The sequence below is a fragment of the Akebia trifoliata genome, chromosome 15, assembly GCF_017979445.1.
Source record: "Akebia trifoliata isolate Shusen 1 chromosome 15, ASM1797944v1, whole genome shotgun sequence".
NCBI lineage: Eukaryota > Viridiplantae > Streptophyta > Magnoliopsida > Ranunculales > Lardizabalaceae > Akebia > Akebia trifoliata.
Genome location: NC_141389.1, coordinates 8,683,873 through 8,709,344, shown reverse-complemented (window position 1 = coordinate 8,709,344; position 25,472 = coordinate 8,683,873). Strand labels below are relative to the sequence as shown.

At 33.5% G+C, this 25,472-nt stretch overlaps 1 protein-coding gene across 1 annotated transcript; it reads right to left on the bottom strand.

Moving 5' to 3' along the window:
- Positions 1–1,168: 1,168 nt before the first annotated feature.
- LOC147384228 (protein CLT1, chloroplastic-like) lies at positions 1,169–13,531 on the bottom strand. The gene is made up of 10 exons (XM_086424931.1): positions 13,007–13,531; positions 7,554–7,699; positions 6,283–6,320; positions 6,018–6,133; positions 4,594–4,693; positions 4,478–4,513; positions 3,778–3,828; positions 3,527–3,650; positions 2,502–2,627; positions 1,169–1,561 (listed from the first exon to the last, which is right to left on the bottom strand). Exons 1-10 carry the CDS (start codon positions 13,441–13,443, stop codon positions 1,377–1,379), a joined length of 1,359 nt encoding a protein of 452 aa, XP_086281057.1. The 5' UTR covers positions 13,444–13,531; the 3' UTR covers positions 1,169–1,376.
- Between the last annotated feature and the right edge of the window lie 11,941 nt (positions 13,532–25,472).

Sequence of the window (25,472 nt, the reverse complement as noted above, 5' to 3'; positions counted from 1 at the left end):
TTGAACCTAAGACTAGTTTCTAGTTCCGACACCAAATCCAAAATTACATAGGTGTTAGTGGTGCAGAAAGTTGAGCCCATATTTTTTGGGGTCATAACAGCTCCTTTGTGGGATGGAAGTGAATCTTTTCGCAATGGCGAATAAGGTTATTACCGAGAGATGTTCTTACTTGGGGAACATCTTTTTATATGACTCCAGCCCTACCTGATTGGCAAGTTCTCAATTCGATCATATGTCAGTTCTTAAGATCCAACCAATTGACAAGTTTCAAGTCAAATAATTTGTACCAATTCACAAGACATTGCTTACTATAATAACATCATATATGCACGATTGAAAAAAAAAAATATTATCCCAACCCTTTAAATACAAAATCAAATAGTTGAAAGTTATGAGTATCTGGATAACACAAATCTCGAAGATACTTATTCTGAGGATAAATCTCAACCATTGGATTTTGCATTTAAAGGATTGGGATCATGTGTTTTTTTCATGAGTCATTCTTGGGAGTCAAGGGATCCTCACCCTTTAATAATACCTCTTCCATTAAGTTATAGTTTCAAATTTAATAATAATACCCCCTTCAACTATAATTTTTTTCACTTTTACCCTCTTAAACCAAGAGAGGATGCTCGTGCTATAGGCAGAGGTGAACTCTAGTATGATTTACATACTTTCTCAAATTTTATTGGATTAGGTCCCTATCAAATCAAGACATGGCTCAGATCCCTATTAGATGTCGAGGCATTAGACATGGTTGATCTAGAATCAATCCAATAGGTTATCGGATCAGATCCTTATCAGAATCCAAAATTAGTTTGGATTTCGGGTGTGATCTAATCCAAGAGCTATAACAATAAGGATAAGTAGATCATCCCCGGAAAACTAAAAACTATAATATACCAGATCAACACACCTTAAATGGTAGTCACAAATTCACAATTCACCATCTTTGATGAATTAGATCTATAGATGTATAACTGGTGATAGAAAGAATTTCAAACCACCCTTCTTTATTATTCTTTTATTATTATTCTATCCTAGGGTATCCTACACCCTTTGGATTGGGACAAGTACCTATGTTTGACTGCCCAACCCTGTAAAAATTTTCCAACATGTAACAGAGTTAGTTGGGAAGTCACCCATTTTTGAACACAAGACCAAAGGGAGCGAACCCTTGTCGCTAATTTATTAAAAGAACGATAATTTAAATTTATTACATCACTCCACCACCACCAACATTTTTTGCCCATCTTGCTTTGCTTTCTTGATTGCTTTTATACGACAATGCGAATAAATTATGGCCTCTTAATAAAATCAAAGGCCATTATTCCATCCATCAGCCAATCAGATTTTTTTACTAATTAACAGAATCCTTACGAAGTTTGATGGTCCAGCGAGCTTTTCGAGCTGGAAGTGGTGGACCCCATCGAAGGTGTCCACGAATAGGTGAGCAGTCCTACAAAGAGGACGACTACTCCTGTCACGAAGCCTGCAGGTAAGGATGATGCTACCCCAATGTACGGTAGAGGGAGTGTAAAGGCGTAGACGGACAGTGGCACTATACACAAAACAAGCGAAGTTTAACACCAACGAATATTATAATTTATACCATATTGTTGATGAATATAATGGCTTAGTACGCTGTGTTTGGATTGAGAGAAATAGAGAGAAGGGAAGAGAAGGGAAAATAAATGAATTTCTCTCAATTTCTCTTGTTTGGATTGTTAAGTAGGAGAGAAGAGAAAAGAATTGGTGAGAAAAAAAGGTAAGTTTTCTTTCTTTCCTAAAGTGGAGAGAAGAGAAGAGAAATGGAGAGAAAGACCTTTTAGAATATTTTATAATTCCGACTCTGCAATTAGATCTCTTTTAAGATATTTTAAAATTTGAAAGTTGTCCCAAGTTCTCTCCTGTCAATCCAAACATGGTAGAAAGAAATTGAGTTTCTCACCTCTTCTCTTCCCTTCTCTTCTCTCAATCCAAACAGTGTAAAGCCCGATATATCGACCAGTTTCATGTTGCCATTTGTCAAGCTCGATACCATGACACCATGACTTCAAGCCAACATATTGGGATCATGATGTCAAATGTATTCTCAGTCATCGTGCTATGGTATTATTAGAGAGCTTCTATTGGCACCCCAACTTTTACCTATTACACCCCAATTAAATTAAAAAGAAATAAATAAGTGAATGGTTGAGAATAAGTAAAAGTTGTGGTGACAATATAAGCTCTCTTTTTTGGGCTAGATTTTCTATTTTTGGGGGTTTAGGATTTTATACTAGCCTTATCATAATTGTAAACAACTATTATGAAATTATTAGAATGAATGTTGAGATAATAATTTGAGCCAAACCTTTATGATGTTTGAATAGTGTGTTTTACTCTTTAATTGGGGTGTGATAAATAATTTAAGAAAGTGGGGTGTAACAAGTAAAATTTGGGGTGCCAATAGCAGCTACGTATTATTAGCCTTAGATTAGTTGGCAGAGAGGAAACACCTGAAAAAGTGGATGCAAGGCAAGAAACAACGGCAGAAGAGATCTTGAGAAGGTGAAGCAGCGACACATTGAAAGCCATGTTCACCACAACAAACAGCAACGGCAAGAGTGGTGCGCCTTCGCATCCTGCATCCATGAAGTCTCAAGTAACTGAGTCATTCTTTTAGTGTACAACATTATGATCTGATTTTACAATCTCATCTCGAGAATACACTTTAGATTCAAAGGCTTTTTAGTGTTTTGCCCTCCTTGAAATCATAAATGAGCATTTCGAGCTATCTTTTTTGCCACATCAGCTAATATTTAATAATAAAAAAAGGGAGAAAAAAAGTACCCCTACTGCCAAGAAAAGATGATAATGACCTTTACTTTAAATTTTGTACCGACCATGTCATTCCTGATCTTACGCAAAATGAAGTGGTCCAAGGACTGACCATGAGGGAGGTGGAAAAGCACAATTGACATAGAGGACCAAAGAGGCATATTTTTGGAGAAAAAAGAAATTATCGTGACCCGCACAAGTGACCATTCGGTGCATTTATCTAAAGGAAAATGCTGGAGTGACTGTATAACACTGTGCTGACGTGGAGGTGTGCACAGAATCATACATGTTTTTCCTTGAGATACGAGTGAGAAGTATATATGTTTCCGTGTGCACCTCCACGACAGCACAGTATGAAACACAGTCACTTCAGCACGACTATAAAAGACATCACTTTCATTTTATGAATCAAGTCATTTTATGCTCATGTGCCTATTAATGGTTCATTAACTTAACCTTAATCCTTGTCTTCTCCCATCTTTCTTTCATGCATTTCCTCTCCTCTAAGGTCCATTGTTTTCTTCCCCTTGGATTAGTACAAACAGCCCATATGGCCATGCAAGTCCACCTCACACTTACGTAAAAGCCTAATCCGTAAAACACCCAAAAAACAAGCTATACTCTAGCTATGGAAAGAAAAAAAAATGGAATTTAATTTCTAAATTGGAACTAAATTTAAAGTAGAGAGTTATATATAACATACCATTGGATAAAGAACCGAAATTTAGAAAGCATGCTGCCCCATCTTTAAGGTAACTTGGCAATTGACTGAATGGAATACCCCATAATTTCGACATAAAAGGTAGTAGGAGACATATAAACAACGCCTACAAGAAGATAAAAGCAATCATATTAAGCTTCCTCTTACAATTGCACAAGAAACTATTTAAGGAACTCAACTCAAAATATGTAAGACCTTATGACTTAAATTCAACTGAACTTCAGTGTGCTTACTTGGAAAGCAGATCCATAGGAATTCACAACAAAAAGATCCACAGAACCTCCCTGTAAGAAATATAGGATTATGAGTTGATGATTAGAAAAATAGTTGGACCCATAACTCGGCTAACACGTTAGAATGCAATTTTGAGGTCATGGGCTCAAATCCCACTTAAAAGCTAAAAAAAAATTGGATTCTTAATTTTTGACTGTAAATTCTAAATAGATAATGAAGAGAGCTGCTATCGGCACCCCAACTTTTACTTATTACATCCCAATTTCTCAAATTATTTATCACACCCCAATTAAAGATTAAAACACATTCTTCAAACATTACAAAGGTTTAGCTTAAATTATTATCTCGACATTACAAAGCATTATAACAATTGTTCAAACATTTTCAGTAGTTGTTTATAATTATGATTAGGCTCATAAAATCCTAAACCCAAAAATTGAAATCTAGAGAGAGCTTCTATTGGCACCCCAACTTTTTCATATTCTCAAATCTCAACCATTCACTTATTTTCTCTATTTTTAATTGGGGTGTAATAAGTAAAAGTTGGGATGCCAACAGCAGCATTCTAAATGAAGCTATGAGTATTATTCAGCCCATCTTCAACATCAGGAATTTAACAAGACAGATAATTTGATGGGGATTTTGGCAATTTGAACTTCATAATAAATTTGGAAAATTTAACTGTTCCAAAATACATACCTTTAGTTTCCGAGCAGCCCCTTTGAAAATATTTTCCTGCATCATGTTGAATCTCATAAATGGAAAGATAAATGACAAAACAATTGCAAGGGCATTCAAATTTTATAAAAGCCAACCTTCAACACTGTATCGGCAGCTTGGAGAAAAAAAGAAGTTATCATCAAAAGCGACCAAAAGATACCAGCATCTTTTATTGAAGACCCAGCACCAGCTCCACTGCACAAAATAAACAAAGATGAATCGTCGAAACATTAACACAATGTCAACAAAAAAAAAAAAAAACTATTAAATTATGTATCAGTGGCATGATATTAAATTTTGACATGTTTTTATTAAATAGAAATATTTCCATTTTCATGAGCTCAACAACCAAATTCTTTCTACATGTATTTCGACAGAAATCAGTGTTCATTTTGCTAAATATTTTGTTGAATAATAAATTTAAACCAAAATAATAAAATTTCATGCATAAAAATGCAAGAATTTCATAGAAATATTTTGGTGAATAGTAAATTTTTTGCATAAAAAACTTCCCTAAATATTTTGTTGAATAATAAATTTAAATCAAAATAATCAAATGTCATGCATAAAAATGCAAGAACCTTCGTCGAAACATTTTCGTGAATAGTATATTTTTAACAAAATATTCCATTCTCTATAGCTAAACACATTCTTTGGTCCCTCACTCCTTTTGTCATCTCTTGGAGCATTTGCAATTGGAAACAGAGGAATTTGTTGGGTCTTTGACGGAAAGGACGCCTCGTTCGATGGCATTATCGTTTCAGTTAAAAGTCTATTATTCTTTTGGTGTAAATCTTTTGTATAGTTCAAAAGTGTTTTCTTTGAGGACTTTATGGGGACATGGGATGGAGTCTGTAGACTGTCTTGATTGTTTTGGGTTCTTCCTTTGCGTTGTATTTTCTGCTGGTCATCTCGACCACTTTTTTAATGAAATCTTCTTTTACCTATCAAAACAAAATATTTATAAAATATTGATAAAATAATGGGGAAAAATACTTGTAAATTACACATAATATCCATAACTTAAATGATTTATGATTGATGGATATACAATATTAACTTATTTTGACATTTTAAGATCAATGCAGTTAAGGCAACATGACCATTCTCATTTCCATATATCATACGGTTGTTTTTGGCTGTCAGACTCTCAACATGTATCAAAATGCTAATGAAACTCGTATCCATATTCCATATGGTTGTCTGTTGAAATTTGATGAGTCTTGATTGTGTTTTGTGTGTTTCTATCGTTTCACACACTTTCAATGAAAATTTGCTCAATGTTTCCATAATTTTCTATCATTTCCATGAAAATTGTCTTAATTTCTACATTGATCAAATTATTTCAACAAATATGTCCATTCCGTCTCTGGAAATTGAAAGATGAAGTCCTTTGGTGAGGGGCACTCATAAGACAACTTTGAGACATAATACAAGTTGTATATTAATTTGAATAAGTTTGACTCATTGAAAGACTTAACAAGTGAACTTCAAGCAAGATCAATATGAACTTAGTTACCTTGCAACAGTTATTATCACACCAATGGCCACAAGAACGCATCCAAGTACTTGATTGAATCTATACCGTGTCCCAAGGAAAATATACGATAAGATAAGCTGCCATACTAGAAAGGTCTGCAAAGAAAGTATGAACCATAATTACTTCTGAAGTCAACTATTTACACTTATAAAATCGTCAAAATAACAGAACAACAACAGCATAAACAGAAGTATCAGATAAAATAATTATGTCCACAAAGAAAAGATTAGTGAAATTTAATTACCTGAGACAATATTGGAATTGATGCCCCAGAAAGAATTGCTGCACCAAGTAAGAGAAAAAAGTGTGACATATTAGATTGTCCATGCACTTCACTTAGCCAAAAAAAAAAAAAGATCATCCTCAAAACAACCAAAAAGGAAATAGTCGTGATAATATGATGCCCCCCTGTGACACACGCCCCCCTATGCCCCCATCACAGAACCATAGATCACTTGCCTCTGGATACACAAGAAAAAGATTTAGGGTTATGCGTATCCCGAGGTAAATGATCTACAATTCTGTGATGGAGGAGCATGTGTCAGAGGGGGCGTTAAAACATCATCATTACACAAAAGGAAATTCCCCACTAAGACTAAGTGGTATATATATTTCTAGTTCTAGATGATATCTGACAATTCTCAAACAAAACAACACAACAAACGATCTCAATCTTATCCAGACTAGATTTGATACACAGTAGGTAAAGTCTGCACTTTGTCGCAAATGAATGTATGAAATGAGTAACTTAAATCTTTTGACAATTGTGGTGAAATGCACATAGATGTGGGTGTCAACTTCTTATATGTGCCAGTGTGTCAGAGTCAAATAAGAAGAAGAAAAAAAGACATACCAAACCACTTGAAAAATATGGAAATATAAAAACTTTACCATCTTAACATGAATCCATTATGATAGAAGAAATATGAAAAAATTAAAAGATTTTATAAAAATATTTATTCGGTAAATGTTGTATTTTCATAATGAGAGAGAGAGAGATGCTACTGGCACCCCAACTTTTACTTATTACACCCCAATTTCTTAAATTATTTATGACATCCCAATTAAAGATTAAACCACACTATTAAAACATTAAAAAGGTTTGGCTCAAATTATTATCTCAACATTACAAAACATTGTAACACTCATTCAAACAATCTCAGCAGTTGTCCACAATTAGGATTAGGCTCACATAAAATCCTAAACCTAAAATATTGAAATCTAATGAGAGAGAGAGAGATTGGCACCCAAACTTCAAATTATTCTCAACACTTCACTTAACGTTTTTTATTTTTAATTGGGGTGAAATAAGTAAAAGTTAGGGCGCCAATAGCAGCTCTAAAAAACAACGTGGAAGTAGTATTCCTTTTCACTGAGATGCATGACTGTTAACACGACAAATTCAAAGAGTATAATTTGGCATATTCATTCAAGTGGTCTACAGCTGCTCAAGAAATAATGGTTCATGTAACAAGGAAATAGAATGCAACCAGCAAGTACTGAGATATGTTTTACCTCCAGCTGCCATTCCAGAAGCCGCACCAAGAGCCTCTAGAAGACCAACAGCAAGATATGGAGCTTTTGGCATGGAAAGCATTTCATCGGTAACAATGCCAGCATGGTAGCGAAAATACAATATAGAGAAGTATACCAGAACATATCTGGAAAAAAGAAGAAAGTATGCCCAAACAAATAATTAGGGCTCAAATAGTTGAAATCAGATGCGAGTGCATGTAGGATACAGATTATAAGCAAGTCATCCAGAAAATAACCATGTGTCTTTTACATGAAATGGATAGGAATAACAAGGCTGTTATGTGTGGAGGATAGACAAAAGGAACTTCAAGAGAAAAAGAAATCATCCATGACATGCCCAAATTCTCCCAAACTATACTAAGACAAGAATTAATTTCATTTAGAAGTTCAGCCAAGACAATCCAACACTTCCCATGCATTTCTGTATTTCTATGGGTATACTATTTGATCCTACAAGCTTACTTGTCTTAATCTTTGCTAATATTTTTTTTCATTTCTAATACCAAAATTCTACGGAAGGCTATATGCTCTCTGGTCTCCTCCTAATCCTAAGCCTCCCGTAGAGTCTTCATTTAATGGATTTTGGAAAATAATTCCTCATTTTCTTAATCTCTTCACCTTCATGAAGACTCTCTCATCTTCACCTTTAATGTATCTCACATAGTTTTTCTTTCCCTAGTTTGTGTAAGTTTGTAGATATCTTTCCCAACCTTTCTAGCCCCAAAATGTTATTTAAATCATCATATGCCTTGTAATTTAGTTGCTACTATCTTTCTTCTTTTTTCATAATTTTATATATTTTTAAGTTTTCCTCATTTATTCCTATGCGGTCAGAATCCGGTGAATGGTGCTGATGGACTCTGCCTCACTGATCCGAAGTCACTCCTGTCACCTCCCTCCTCGTGCCAGTGTGGTACCTGTCAAGATCACTCCGACGTTCAAGTTAGAAAAGCAGAGGAATAGTCTAAAGAACTGGTTAGACCTCCAATCCGTCAAAAAGATCCCTTCTTCAGTGCTCATTGTGTTATTTATGGATCCCTACTACGAATCAGGGTTTCCCCTTCTCACGGGCGGTGATCCCGAGGAATCCCCTAATTCTGTAGATCCACAAACGGAATGGGCATCTTCTGGATTGGTTATACTATACTGGGGAGATCTCCTCCGAGATCTTTGGGCTTAACATGCGCATATCAGGATTACGGATATTCTTTGACCTGGTCTACCCTGCTTGGCAGACCAGATCTTATTTAGTGTTATGCTGCCCTTCTAGCCAGACTAAGGAGATCTTTGCTTTGACCTGCCTTGCTGCTGGGTAGCGCCCGTATGCTGATCTGCGCATGATACCACTTAACCAACCTGGACACGTGTATGACTCAGATAATTGCGTGGTTATTTCCCTTTATATGGTCTAAGACCATTGAGAAAAGTACCATCTACGAAAAGTCTTCTTCTAAGGAAGAAGGATCTCCTTCTTAAGTGAAGACATGAAAGTCTGACCCAAAATCCTTTACTATCCTAGCCCTATTACTCCTTATAGGTTCAAAGTCAAATTCTTTAACATCTTCAACCCTAGGTTCTATTGTTCTAGATTGTGGAGACACTTCTATTGTAGGAAGTGGCCTACCCCCACTATTTCTAGATTTAAATGGAAATTTATATTCAAAATAATATGCATCTAGTCACTTTATTATAACATTGTTTGACAAATCTAAGAACTTACAAGCTTTACTATTAATTGCATAACCTATGAACACATACTCAGAAGCCCAGCTTTCAAGTTTAGGTTTCGTAGGATCAGTTAGCCTCATAAGCTAAGCATCCCCAAACACTAAAATATCCTATGTTAGATTTTCAACCCTTCCAAAGTTCATAAGGAGTTAATTTAGTTTTTGAATGTGGCACTTTATTAAGGACATTGCAAACTGTTAGAAGTGCTTCTCCCCATAAATTGTTAGGTGCTCTTGAACTAATTAATAAAGCATTTACTAATTTTGTAGAAGTCCTATTTTTGCGTTTAGCAACTCCATTCATTTATGGAGAATAAGGTGCCGAAGTCTCATGAATAATGCCAAATGAATCTAAGAATTTACCAAACCCTATAGAATCATATTCCATGCCTCTATCGGTTCTAAATCTCTTAATTTTTGCACTATGTTGATTTTCTACTTTTAAAATAAAGATTTTCATAATTTCAAAAGCATTTGTTTTGTGTTTCATTAAATACACATAAGTGTTTTGAGAAATCATCTATGAAAGTTATTTAATATCTTTTACCCCAACGAGTCAGAATCTCTTCCATCTCGCAAATGTCTAAATGAACTAATTCTAAGAGTTTCCTGTAACTTTGAACACTTTTGTGAGATGACCATGTTGTTTTGGCTTGACTACATGACTTGTATTTTTCAAAGATATCATTGTTTAATGATGGAATTAGTCCTAAGGAGCACATGTTCTTAACGTATTTCTTGTTTATATGATGAAGTCTAACATGCCACACATTCACAGAAGATACAATATAAGAAGAAGAAGAAGATGTTATATTGGGGTCAATTACACTTAATTTAAACATTCCGCCACTAGCATAACCCTTCCCACAAAGACCCCATTATTTGTGACTACATCTTGATCTACCTCTATGGTTTGTTCAAAACCAGCCTTGTTCAAAAGAAATCTTGAAACTATGTCTTTCTTATCTCTAGGGTATTAAGGACATACTTCAGAATAACGGTCTTCCCAGAGGTAAACTTCAACTAAATATCCCAAATGTCGTGAACCTTGGTAGTATGAGAATCTCCCAAGAGTACTTTCTTTTCATTGAATGGGAAATAAGTCCTAAACAAATTTCTATCAAAGCATACGTGTTGAGAAGCACCAGTGGCTACCCACCACCCTTCAGATCCACTGGGCATATGTACCTCAATTATCATAGCCACAAGTGGTTCTTCAACCATGTTCACTTGCTTTCCAGTTTTACGGCTTCAACAATTTCTCGCCAAATGTCTGAGCTTGTTATAGGGAAAACTATATCATTGTAGTATTTGGCCTATCTTCAAGGGTTCTTATTTTTATAATAAGTCTGGGCAGACTTCTTTTTTGAATCTTCTTGTTTTTCATGGTTATATTGTTCGATTTTAGATAACCTTAGATTTAACTTGCTTCATAGACACTTGACCTTGACGGAAGATCTATGTTCTTCCGTCTGATCTTGGCGATGAAGTTCTTCTTCAATGCGGAGTCTAACAATTAGACTTTCCATTGAAAATTATTTTGATTTATGTCAAAAAATATTCCTGAAATCTTTCCAAGTTATCGATAAGAACAACTACTTGAAACTGTCCATCAATTACCATACCTTCTGTCAAGATCTCATGTGTCATCTTTTGCAGATCATGAGATTGGAATACTAGAGATTTTTCATCAACCATCAGAAATTTCAGATAACGACTTACAACATACTTTTTTATCCAGTTTATTCAATGTCGTATTTCTTTTGTAGAGCATCTCAAATCTCCCTAGTTGTTTATAGGAACATAATAATAGTAAATATCATTTGCTAACCCATTCAAGAGAAACTTCTTACACCAGAAGTCAGCCTTTTTCCACTGTCGAGAGACCAAAGTCCTGGTTGGTTCATATTCCCCCTCCTTAACAAGTTCATCCTCCAGAACATAAGCCACCCTCATGGTGGTTAAGTAGAAAAACATTTTTTGCTTCAACCTCATAAAGTGTAACCCTTCAAAGTAGAAGGGCTTGTTCTTATCGGAGGAGGCTGAAGTGTTCTGACCATTTGAGTCCATGTTTGCATTATTAATCGAAATCGCCTTAAAATTGTTGTTTTATAGTTGAAATTTAGCAAAAATAAATCTAATTACTGTTGAAATTATTTGGTTCGTTGTCTTAGAAATCAAAATCTCATTTGGATTTAATCTCAATACAAATCTCGAGGATAACTTTTAATTTTATTCCTTTTCTTTTTAAACCCTTTCCAAGAATATCCCTCCAACTTTATTTATTTTTTTCCTTTTCTACCCCATTTTTCAATAAGGGTATGTTTGATTGCATGAAAAGTGACTTTCCATGGAATTTGAAATCCATAGAAAAATAGTGGTGAAAAATAGGTAGGGTTGGAAAATCAAATTCCATTGTGTTGATTTTACTTGGATAAAATCATGGAAAAAAAAGAGAAAAAAGACAATAGGCACACGGAAGTTCCAATAATTATAGAAAATCAAATCTAAGTCCTAGCTACCATTGGATTCCAAGCAATGTTGCACACCCTTTGGGCCCACTATCCCCAAGTGTTGGACCAAATCCAGGCCCATTATAATGAAATATGGGCCCAAACCCTACTTATGATATGGACCACTAAAAGACCTGAACTATTTTTACCATGTAAGAATACAATCCAATTACTAATGGGGTCATCCGAACAGGACAATTGTGGGCCCAATGACAAACGCCCAGATTCGGATGACCGTGACCATCCACTCATTAGTGGGCATATGGAAAATATGTCTTGCCGCGTATGCTTTACTTGAAGAGTTGTGACTAAATGAGATAAAATGACTATAATGCCCTCACTGTAGCACAGCATTTGGGAATGCGTGCTACGGTCACACTCAAAGAAAAAATCAACGAATTTTTCTTTTTCCCCACGCACTCTACCTAAATGGGGCCCACAATAAGCACACATCAAAAAACGAAAATCTATGGTAGATATTCAGTGTCGTACGGGAATCATAGTACCCAAACACATGATGATGATATTGCACGGCAACAGTAACAATTTTTATAGTAGTACTGGGTTCTGTTAGTTTTATCACATTTACATTTTCATGACGTCATGCACCCTCAAAATGGTGTGTTATGGGTCCAGAAGACAAAGCTTTACTGTTTAATCAACGGCACGATGCCACGTGTACTAAAATAAATATTTTATATACGTTGCATCATGCCATTGATTCACCAATGTCGAAGTAACACTTTTTATAGTACTACTGGGTTATGTTAGTTATATCACATTTACATTTTCATGACGTCATGCACCCTCAAAATGGTGTGTTGTGGGTCCAGAAGATAAAGTTTTACTGTTTACTCATCGGCATAATGCCACGTGTACAAAATAAATATTTTGTATACGTGACATCATGATAGTAAGTTGGACGTCGAAATTTTGACATGTGGGCCCATTGATAGATAAAGTGACACGTGCGAAGAGGTAAGAAAATTGAGTCGTGGTTTTTTTAAGTTTTTGACTCGCGTGGCTTGTACATAGAATCGGGAAAAACAACTGCACATATTCATGAAGATGTGCAATGAGTATCCCGAGGAAAATACATGGTTCATGGACATACCACGTTAGTTGGCGTCTCAGGTTACCATTATTCAAGAAAATTAACGAAATATAGCTAAAAAAAATTAACCAAAATTACCCAAATGTAGCGAGTTGAGCGAGGAAGAAGGGGTAGTGTTTGAGAGGAACGAGAGCGAGCTTGTAAAGTACTCGATTCCCTACTCCCAGAAGCACCGTAACAGAAGCAGCTACCAACACATCCACCCTACGATCACGAACATTGTTACAGACTGTGATCTTCTCTACTACATCTGTGATGCTTTCTTCTCCTAAAGCGCACGAACATTCCTTCGTATTTCCTTCATCCTCACCGTCTGATTGAAGAAAAACCCCTCTTCGTTGACCTAGAGATTCGATGATCCATACAGTGGATCGTAGAACGATTCTCCTCCGTTGATTTAAAGGAGAAATCAAGCTCGGGAAAGACGGTTTGGGAGATGGAATCGGACGGTGATTGAAGGCCTTGGAAGTAGAAGAATTGATGATTGTAGTGATCTGGCGACAACAAACAGACATAATAGTCTCTCTCTCTCTGTCTCTGTTTGATCTCTTAGAACTGAATTATGATCGCTCGAAAATTAAGAGAATAAATCTATCAAATAATGGTTATTATAGAGCGGTAGAGGTGATATGAGCCGATAGTGGTGGGCCAGCCGTGGCTGCTACAACACTTTTTTGTTTTTGTTTTTTTTCGGGGAAAGTGATGAGAAGCTGAGAATGGAGAGAGAATTTCAATCCAACTTTTTCTTCTTTTCCTTTATAGCTTTTATTGGGATACCCAACTTTTTCAATTTAATCAAATCGGACGGTCCAAATTGGTTGGACCCAAAATGAGATATTAATTAAGTTTTCGGGGTTCCTTCGCGATGTATAGTTACTCAATTTTAAAAGGAAAAATGCTGAAATGACAAGAAGCATTTACTGTGATTCTCACAAGTCTGACGTGGGATGAGTACATAATCATAGTTGTGTTTCTTCGCGATACAAGTAAAAATCATCTACGGTTGTGTATTCATATCAACATCAAAATTGTGAGCATCATAGTAAATATTGTCACCCTAGCATGACTCATTTTATAAATATGATCCAATGCCATAGGGATATATAGAGTCGTGCTGGGGTGACACAGGATTTCCTGTGATTCTCACAATTCTGACGTGGACATGCATATATAATCATAAATGATTTTTACTCAAATAACAAGAAAACACATCTATGGTTATGTGCACATCCCACATTAAATTTGTGAGAATCGTAATAAATACCCTATGTCATTTCAACATTTTTTCAGATAAATTATAAGAATTTTTTTTATCATAGGAATGTAGATATTTTAAGAATTTAAAAAAATTAAGAAGATAATTTTATTGTAATTGAATTTGAGAGTTAAGATAGACTTTTTCAATATTGTTTTGAATTGAATTTTAAGAGTTGCATAGATTAAGTAAAATAAATAAATATATTTTTATGTTTTTTTGTGTCTTGATTTGGTTTGGGCATGATTTTTAGATTGTTGTAACGCTATTTCTCCAATGCACCAATCAATGTGCCTTAAACAATTAAAATCATACTAAATTAGACTATTTTCTATTAATTTACAAGAGTAAACCTTAGGTAAAAGGATGTGTTATCAATTTCAAAATACAAGGGGCAATTCAAATAGTCACCAAATTGTGGAGGGGTATATTAAAAATCACCCAAAAATTGAACCAGTCCTTTCACAAACCCGATCAAGTCATCAATCCAACTGGTTGAATCAATTGAACTAGGTGAGTCAATTGGTTTTTATAAAATTAGGTTTTTTCAATTGACTCGACCTATAGAAGTTAGTGGGTCTGGTCTAACCTGATCTGACCTGTTGGTCCAATCCAATTTTTAAAACACTGATTCTTCGTCTTATTCTCATGAGCGGATTCTTTGTAGCCCGTTTCTCTTGTAATTCTTGTCTCCATGTAACATTACATTGAAGGAAAATAGCAACATGAACCTCTTGAGTTCATGGTTTAGATTAGTTTTAAATAAAATAAAATAAAAAGTTTTTTTTTTTTCTATTTTGCTTTAGTCAATGGTTGAAAATAGACCATCTTAAAACTCCTAAATTTAAACGATTTGATGCAATTATCTTGATGACATGAGACACTCTCAAACGTTGATAAGAGCTACAAAGCACTTTAGGAGAATCGCATTATAGAGGATTTGTTCCCATTATTCTCTCCTATCTCAATAGTTGTTTTTGGCGGCTCACCCTCCACGTATCAGTTTTAAAGTTTGAAAAGTGGGAGTAACATCATCTAAAAAAGGAAAAAATATCTAAACGACTTCAAAATGCGATTTTGAGTGATTCGAATGTCAAATAATTGTTTTGCACGTATTATCAAAAAAATGGACAACCATAGAAGGCATGGGGCCAAGAGAAATTTAGATTTTTGGTACGAACAAATGATATTGGCTCTCACTTTTCAAATTCCAAAACCATGTGTGGTAGGTGTGCAGCCAGAACTTGAACAATTATTGAATGATTGTTCTCTCCCAATTGTAGGACAATGTAGCATGGAAAACCTCTTGAATACTCAATATATATTTTTGGTAGGCAAATCAATCATTGGATTTTCACAGTAATTATTACTTGTATTCATTTTTTTAATTAAATATCTTAGGTCCCACTAACATATGAAGAGCTCTTTTCTGTTTTTTTTTTTTTTTTTTTTTCTTAATGGGATTAGTGGTTAGCATAAGAAGGGGTTCAAGAGGATTGAACCTAAGACCTTTAAGAACAAATTCTACAAAGTCTTACCACTTAGTTAAGTGATCCTTCTTAAATGCACTAGCAACTCAGTATAGTGCACTCTGCATCAAATCATTCTAAAGATATTATTTTATAGAGTCGTGCTGGAGTAACATTAAAATCGACATCAATTTACACATTACTGATGTGAAGGTGCACCCAGAATCATAGATGTTTCTCACTTGTATCTCGATGAAAAGCATTTATGACTCCATACACAACAATGTGTGCATCGATGTCAATTTTAATGTCACTTCAGCATTTTCCTATTGTATATCATGCTTGCTTCCTAAATTGCTTCTTCTTATGGACCGACCAGTTGGCCTCATTATAATGAATGACCCAACCACCATGGATGGGTTGGTGTGAATGTGTGGTCATTCCAATTAGAAAACAACATCGTTGGACAAGTTCCATGGTTGTGTTTAGAGTCGTGCTGGAGTGACCTCAAGATTGGACCTCATACCACATATGTTGATGTAAAATTGGATAGGTACCATAGATGCTTTTTCTTTCCGTGTACTTTCACGTCAGGTGTGTGATGTGAGGTCCAATCTTAAGGTCACTTTAGTATTATTCCTGTGATTATATTTAGGATAATGCTGAAGTAACATTAAAATGTTAATTGTGGGGGACATTTCTGTCGTGTATGTGTGTCAAAATCATTAATGTTTTTCATTTTGATACAAGTGACAATTTGATGATGTGCATCTATGGTTTTGACACACATCCACGTCAAAAATGTCCCCCATAATGTACATTTCAATGTTACTCCAACGCGACTCTTAAGTTTATGCATAAGCCATGCGCTCGCAATGACACATCCTCAATTACAAAATCCAACGTTGCTTACACCCATGAAATTGTGCTTTAAAGTCTATCTAGATTGGGATATTTGAAATTTTGAATGTTAAAGAGAGTTACTATTGGTACCCCAAATTTTACTTATTACACCCCAATTTCTTAAATTATTAATCACAGTCCATTTAAAGATTAACATACACCATTCAAATATTACAAAGGTTTGGCTCAAATTATAATCTCAACATTATAATACTTGTCCAAATAATTTTAATAGTTGTTTACAATTATGATTAGGCTCATATAAAATTGTAAAATAAAAAAAATATTAATCTAGAAAAGAAAAAAAAACAAGAGAGCTTCTATTTGCACCCCAACTTTTACTTATTCTCGACCATTCATTTATTTTCTTTATTTTTAATTGGTGTGTAATAAGTAAAAGTTGAGGTGCCAATAGCAACTCTCATGTTAAAGTGTGTTTGATGGTGCCACATCTGTGAGGTGGTAAAGTCTGTGTGGTAATTAATATCACAAAGGAAAATGCTGAAGTGGCATTGAAATTTACATTATTTCACACATTGGTGACGTGGATGTGTGTATGGAACCATAGATGATTTTCATCGAAATAATAGTAAAAACATCTACGGTTCTGTGTGCATCTCCACATCAGCAATGTGTGAAACGATGTAAATTTTAGTGTCACTCCAGCACATTCTACCACAAATCTAGGATCAAAATCCCGTCTTTATATAAACCTATATATATATATATATATATATATATATATATTTTTTTTTTTTTTTTTTTTAAACAACAAAAACAAATATTGTGTTGCAAGCACAAAAAATCTCTTACCATTGTTGAGCAAATATATCCATGCCTTAGTTGATTTTTGTAACAGTGCAAGATGTATGTACTGTGCGATCCTTCCATCATAAAGTCAAATTTGCTAGTAACATTATGGAAACGTAATGAGAAGCATCTTATGAAACACATGGAATTTTTTTGAAAACTTGACATAAAAACCATGAGAATTGTGACTTAAGATGTATGGTAGAATAATAGAAACTCATTTGAGTTTATTTCATGGACTCTACACATAATAAGATTTTTTTTTTTTGGTCTTTGAGTTAGTGGTGTCAATGGGTACCCATTTACCATAACCAAATCGGAATCAAAATTGAAAACACCAGTTCTAAGTCCTTTTTTATTGGAACCGATTAGAGCCAGCTCTAATATGAAGCCAAACTAGTATGGATCGGAACCATTAGGTTCTATCCAATGGATAGCCGCCAGTACTAAGAACCGATTTATTTTTACATTATACATGATCTAACGGTTTTTTTTCTATATATATATATATATATATATATATATATATATATATATATATATATATTTTTTTTTTTTTTTTTTTTTTTTAAATTAACATTTATTACATAAAGTTCTTTAATTTTTTTAACTAAATGTTGGAATTTAAAATGTGTCATATCTTCTTAAAGTTTATTACTTGTAAATAAGATGAATTAAATTTTTTTTTTAATAGAACAAATTATACGTAAGTTTTTTTTTGGGAAGGTAATCGGTGGTTTAAGCAGACCCCAGCCGCTAAGAAGATGAGAAATCAAAGCCTTACACAGGACCGCCCATTCGCGTCATCCTCCACAATACAATTTAGTTCATCACTAAAGTCTTGGGGGCCTTAGGGTGCCCTCTTGGATAGTGGAATACATAGGAGGCCTCTCATAGAACCATCTGTGTTCAAAGTCTATGCACTCATAGGAGGGGGCTCCCATTTGCATATTTTTGGTTGTTTATGATAAAAGGATAGTATGAAATTTCAAATAGATAAGAAAGCTCGCACTGTAGTGGAGTCAATTACTTTGTAGATAATATGTTATTTTTTAGAAGGATTATTTTAATTATGTTTTTGAAATATATTTTTCTCATTCAATTCTTGAGAACCAGAACTGATGGGTTCCCGTAATTCTTGATGGTTCCAATTCCACTTATTTTATAACAGAAACAATATATATATATATATATATATATATATATATATATATATATATATATATATATATATATATATGGGTGGCGTTCAATGGCCAACTTTTTGGCAAAACATTTTTCAAAACAAGAGTTAGAAGTTTTGGAATGGGCTGATTTTGTGAGGAGATCATCCTCACCAAAAATCAGCCCATTCCAAAACTTCTAACCCATGTTTACACGTTGAAAAATCGTGGACCGTCCATTTTTTGTAAATTATTTTTGATGGGGTTAGAAGTTTTGGAATGGACTGATTTTTGGTGATGATGATCTCCTCACCGTAGAGATCATCCTCACCAAAAATCAGCTCATTCCAAAACTTCTAACTCATGTTTTGAAAAATGTTTTGCCAAAAAATTGGCCATTGAACGCTATATACATATATATATATATATATATATATACATATATATATATATATATACATATATATATATATATATATAATATATATATATATATATATATATATATATATATATATATAGTGGCTATAGTTCTAAGTTTCTTAGAAATTGAATTAGAATCGACTCATTGACACCCCTACTTTGAGCACTTTCCTTTTTCTTTTTATGCATTAAAATATACACAATGTATATAATTTAGCAACCATTGGATTTTGTGTTTAAAGGGTTGGGATCATGTGTTTTTTTCATGAGTCATTCTTAAGAGTCAACAGATCTCAACCATATATATGAGTGTGTGTGTGTGACATGCCTATTTCCATTTCAAAAAAAAAAAAATTGTTATTCCTTTTGTCGGGGCAAGCTCTCGTTTAGTTGAACTCATACCTCAATTAGACTGTATTAAATGAAAAAAAAGAAAAAAAAAAAGAAGATAATTATAGACTCATCAATGGACTTAGGCTTAGCTAAAGCACATATGAATCTTATAAATTTTTTTAATTTAATATTTCTTTTATTTTTCTTCTCACATATCTTGTTATATCTAAGGATTCAAACTTACAGCATATCGTACACGTGTCGGATGAGATGATACGAACAGTCCGCCATAGCAAAAAAAATGTTCTCTCCCACTCTACAACTTTTAAAAGTCATGAGTGTGAAGAACATTAAATTAAAAAAGATTTCATTTGAAGTATCATTAAACGTCAATTTAATGCATCTTAATTCTTCTTTCAATTATTTTTTTTTTCCCAACCTTCAGTCCATTTCTATTGGAAATATAAGATAGCTAGCATGAGTTTCTAAAAGTTGAGCTTGGTGGGTCTGGTGTGGGCGAGCAGACCAATCCGTTTGTTTTTGCTTAAATATTTTTTTTAGCTTATAACACACCAATCCTTTTGAAACTTAAATAGGTTAATATATAGATTGGTGTGTTATATCTAAAAGTTGATGTGTTAATAGAAGTTTTCTATTTTTAATTAACTAATAGAGAAAATGTGGGTGGTGGTTGACTGCATTTTCTAATCTTATTTTAAATCAACTCAAATGACTCTTTTTTTAAATGTTAAATTATATTTTAAAACTAAGTTAGACAACTTCACAAACTTTGAACCTTCTACAGCCATCGAACGTTGAATGGCCGACGTGAGGGTATATGTCATCAAGAGTAAGCTACATCCACCTGTTTCGACTCATCCTAAGAAGATCGATACAGACATGAATTCCACCCCACCACCCCACCCTTTAATTGGTGCCCAATAATAAATGTTGGGCTTACTTATCAGTCACATATGTTATAAAAAAGAAAATAAAAGACGAAAAAGAAAACATTTAGATTTGAGCGTTTTTTTTTTTTTTTTTTTTTTTATATTGAAAATGATGTCAAAAAAAAAGCTATCTTTATATTCTGAGTTTTGGAAGGGGTAGGGCACTAATCTATAAGCCAAAATACATATAAATTTTATGGGGTTAAGCAACAACAACATAACAAAAGAGAGTTTATACGGCCACATCAACATTTTAGACTGTAAGCCTACCCTACCACAAGCTATAATTATACCAAAATTTATATAAGAACTACACATCATTATATCTATATCTATATAATAAAATACAATTTTATGTGACACAAACGTCTAATCAACTACAATGTTGTTGGAAACAAATTTCCCATCAAACTATAGTATCATGGGATCATTTTATTTTTTTTATTCTTCATCTCCTTTATTTTTGCTATACTTTTTTTATACTCTTTAATCCACTTTATTATTTTTCACCTTTTACTCTTCCAACACTAATTTTTTCAATTTTACCCCCCTCAACCCGAAAGAGGATGTCCTTTCCTTTAACTTTACCATATTTTCTCTTTGACTCATTTAATTCATTTTATTGTGGCATTGATGGCTTATCATGATTTGGAATTACATTAGATGGATGTGAAAACGACTTTTTAAATAGAAATTTAGATGAAGAAATCTACATGGAACAACTTGAAGAATTCGTAAAAAAAAGAAAATTTAGCTTGTAGACTTAAGAAATTCATTTACGGACTTAAACAACTTCCATGGCAATGATACCATTACCTCTTTCGAATTTAAAGAAAATACTGTTGATTAATGTATATATTTGAAGATCAGTGGGAACAAGTTTATTATATTGATTTTATATATGGATGATATTTTATTAGTTAGTAGTGATCTTGATTTTTTACACGAAACCAAGAATTATCTCATTGAATTTTAAGATAGTTGATATGGGTAAGATAATATATGTCATTGGCATAAAAATCCTTCAGAATCGATCTTAAAGATTATTAAGGTTGTCTTAAAAAGGTTATATCAACAGAGTCTTAGAAAAATATATATAATCTTGTTTTAATGGTGATGCGCCTATTGAGAAAGAAGACAAGTTCAACTTGCTACAATATTCGCAAAATAATTTAGAAAGAGAGCAGATGAAGGATATTCATACACTTCAATTATTGAGAATTTGATGTATGCTCAAACCTGTACCAGACTAAATATCAATTTTGTAGTTAGAATGTTAGGAAGATATTAAAATGACCTAGGAATACATCATTGAAAAGTTGCAAAGAAGATTATAAGGTATCTACAAGGAACGAAGGACTATATGCTTACTTACAAGAGATCAGATCATCTAGAGGTAATCGAGTACTTAGATTCAAATTTTATCGGATGCTCTGATAGTAAAAAGTTTACATCGCATTTTGTATTTCTGCTAGTAGGAGGAACTTTCTTATGGAGGAGCGTGAAATAGAGCATTACTGTTTTATCCACTATGGATGTTGAATTCGTAACATGCTTTGAGGCCATGAATTATGCTCTTTGATTGTAAAATTTTATCTTAAGACTTAGGATTGTTGACTATATATATAGGTCGCTGAAGATATATTGTGATAATACTATAACTATGTTTTTATCTAAGAATGGAAAATACTCAAACGGTGCGAAACACATGGAAGTCAAGTACTTAGTAGTTAGATAAAAAATCCAGAAATGATTAGTGTCATTAAAAAATATTAGTACCATCTAAATGATAGTTGATTCATTGACAAAGTGGTTATCACCAAAAGTTTACAGAGAACATGTTACTAGGATTGGTCTTTTGAGAATTTTTTTTAATGTATATGGAATATATTACTTTGAAATGATTATATAATTGACATTAACAGTACTAATAAATAAAATTTGTTTCTACTTATTTCTTATTTTCAATTATATTATGCATATTTTATTTATATTTAAATAACACAGGAAATGTCTTGACAAGAAAAAATGAAAGGGGCACAATTAAAAATTATATTAGGTAGGGTATCGATGGCGGTGGTACATAGAAAGAAGTATATTATAAAGGACATACAACTACCATGACTTACATTAATATTTAATCAAGATATGACATTAAGAAATCTAATTACATATTGGGAATATTGATGATTTTAAAAGTCGTGATCACATATAAAATATTTTTTATTATAGAATCCTAAAGTTAAATTAATTTTTAAAATGTTTTGAAATTCACTATTAGCACAATCATTTTAATAAGCTAAGTGGGAGAATGTTAGAACCCATGTAAAGTTTTGACCTTATTGACCTAGGTCCATTGACTTCTACGATTTTAGTTTCTAAATTACACATGGATTCTATAATATAGGTATTAATTTTAAATGGAAATTCAATATCATTAGAATTATATTCTTTAAGGAATTAGTAGGAGACTTTGATAGATAGGAAATCTATTAAAATAATTAATCTAAGCCCCTAACCTTCATCTATAAAAGAGATTGGCTAACCCCATATTAGAGTTGTTAAAAAGACACAAAACGTTCAGATAAAGAAAGTGATATCCATTGATCACAAAACTCAGCCAATCCAAATAGAGAGTAGGGTGAAGGTACGTCTTAAAGAAAAGACCAATCCAATTGAGGTTTCACAAAGCACGAGGAAAGAGAAGATTAATGGAGCATCTTAAAAAATATTGGATTAAATGTTCAGCGATGGTTTAAAGTAATTAATGATAACTTTAACTAGATTTTTGTCCATGAATGATTGTTTGAGATATGTGTTTGAGATATGTGTTTGATTAATTCTATTGAGATAAAATAATAGTCATCTTGAGATTTGATTGTATAAAATAATTAACAATCTCCTGAGGAGATAAAAGAGAGACTCAAATAGGTAGAAGTATGGTGGAGTTAAGAATGGGAAATTGAGGTGAGTTATGGTGACTATAAGGAAATATTATCTTGTTAAATATGACATGATGGGAAATTAATAATTGGCATGTGTGCTTGAAACAATAATGACAAGCCCATTTCAGTGATATGCCTGTGTTTGTGCCTAGCTGCACCATTCTCCTCAAGGGTGTGAGGACATGATGTACGAGAAGCAATGCCAAACTCGTCTAAAAATTGTTTTGAGGGTCCACACATTAACTCAAGTGCTGTTGGAAAAAATCTACAGTTTTTTCCAGATTTTTGTGATCGGGTGGGTTTTTTTGAGCTACGTTTTAGTGGGTTTCATTATTTATTTGAGGCAGGACCACTTGGAAACTTATTATTCTCATTGAAGAAAATAGTTTCATGTATTTAGTTGTCAAAAATCCATTTTGGGTGAATGACAAATCGGCTCTAAATAACCCCTACTAGCCATGATTTATTGTATGTGGGTTATAGAACTATTGAGTTTATAAGTAAAACTCTTTAGTTCCACATCGGATAGGAATAAGAAAATTGTCTAGTTCTTATATAGAACTTCTCATATCATTTAAGTGAATATGAGAGAGAGATTTGGATAAGTCCACACACGTGCACAAGAGGCCCATGGGCTCAAGAAGGATTTGATCCATTGGTCCAAAAAATCCTTAATACGTGTGCGGGCGCACAGGGGGGTGCAGATTTCGACACGTGGGCGCACGCGATAGGCCCTTTTGCTAATTTACATGTTGGGCTTGGACATGAGCTTGAATCTGAATTTTCTTTTGAATGGACACACATGGGTGCCTGTTCGTCTTTGGGTTGTCTCTTAAGAAACACACATTTTTTTTCTAAGAGACATTATGTCTCTTAGAACCTTTCTTTTCCAAGAGACACCTTGTCTCTTAATTATAACCTTCCTTTTCCAAAAGACACCTTGTCTCTTGATTATCTTTTAATAGGTCATTTCGACCTTAGTTTTAATTATTCAAAAATTTTCTCTTCTTCTTTGCTATTTTAAAGTGCTTGCATTCTGATTTTTCATTTGCATTATTTGATAGTACAACCTTAGCGTTCGGTTCGCTAGACGTGTACATTGTAGTGATGCCTCTACACATGTGATTGTTGTATCCTGGGAAACAATTGTTCATTGATTCGTGTGCACCAAGTTGCGGGAACAAAATTGTCTTAAAGACATTGTGTTCAACACAAGCCTCGGTCAATTCTATTTTTATTCGATTCTCGGGTATTTACCGGATAACAATCTTAAGACAATTTTGTCAGATTATTTTTTATTCTGTTTTCATAGATTTAAAAAATGAATCACCAAGAAAAACTCGAGAAATTTAATGGCTCCGATTTCAAGTGTTAGCAATAGAAAATGTTATTTTATTTGACAACATTAATTTAGCCAAATTCCTTCAAGAAGATGTGCTTGTTCTGAAGGAAAATTAATCAGATTGTACAACTGTTGCTTTTATCAAAGCATGGAAACATTTTGATTTCCTATGCATGAATTATATCCTCAACGGATTGGATAATACATTGTATAACGTATACAGTCCAATCACCACTACAAAAGAACTGTGGGAATCCTTGGACAAGAAATATAAAACATAAGATGCTGGACATAAGAAATTTACAGTCGGTAGATTTTTAGATTATAAAATATTGGATTCCAAAACAGTTTTAAATTAAGTTCAAGAATTTCAGATTATCTTACATGAAATTCATGTAGAAGGCATATCTATTAGTGAATCCTTTCAAGTGACATCGGTAATTGAAAAATTACCGCCATCTAGGAGAGACTTCAAAAATTATTTGAAACACAAACGTAAGGAGATGAAGCTCGAAGACTTGATAGTGAGGTTAAGGATTGAGGAAGACAACAGAATGAATGAGAGATGGTCGAAGAATAACTACTTCGAATCTAAGGCCAATGTTGTGAAAATAAAAAAAGCCTAAGTTGAACTCTTACAACAAAAAGAGGAAAATCTCTACTTTAAGTTCTAAAGGCAAGGACTTTAAAAAAATTCAAGGGAACCTGTTTTATTTGCAACAAACCTGGATATCAAGCCAAGGATTGCCGCAAACGCAAGGACCAGGATTCATCGAAGAATAAATTTGTTCAAATCCAATTGTCAAAAGTAAAAAATCTTGTTGTAGTTGTTTCTGATATCAACCTCTCTCTAGTTGTCTCTAAAGTAAATTTAGTCAGAAATATTAAAGAATGGTGGGTAGACACAGGGACTACTCGACATATATGTTCTGACAAAAATTTATTTTCAGA

Bases quoted from the DNA above. Each gene is read 5' to 3' on its own strand.
- LOC147384228 (XM_086424931.1), bottom strand. From the start codon at position 13,443: ATGTCTGTTTGTTGTCGCCAGATCACTACAATCATCAATTCTTCTACT. The intron at 7,700-13,006 runs GTAATTTTGGTT...TCTTTTTTCCAG, and splicing joins GCTCAACTCGCTACATTTGG to ATATGTTCTGGTATACTTCT. The intron at 3,651-3,777 runs GTAAGCACACTG...ATCTTCTTGTAG, and splicing joins CCTATGGATCTGCTTTCCAA to GCGTTGTTTATATGTCTCCT.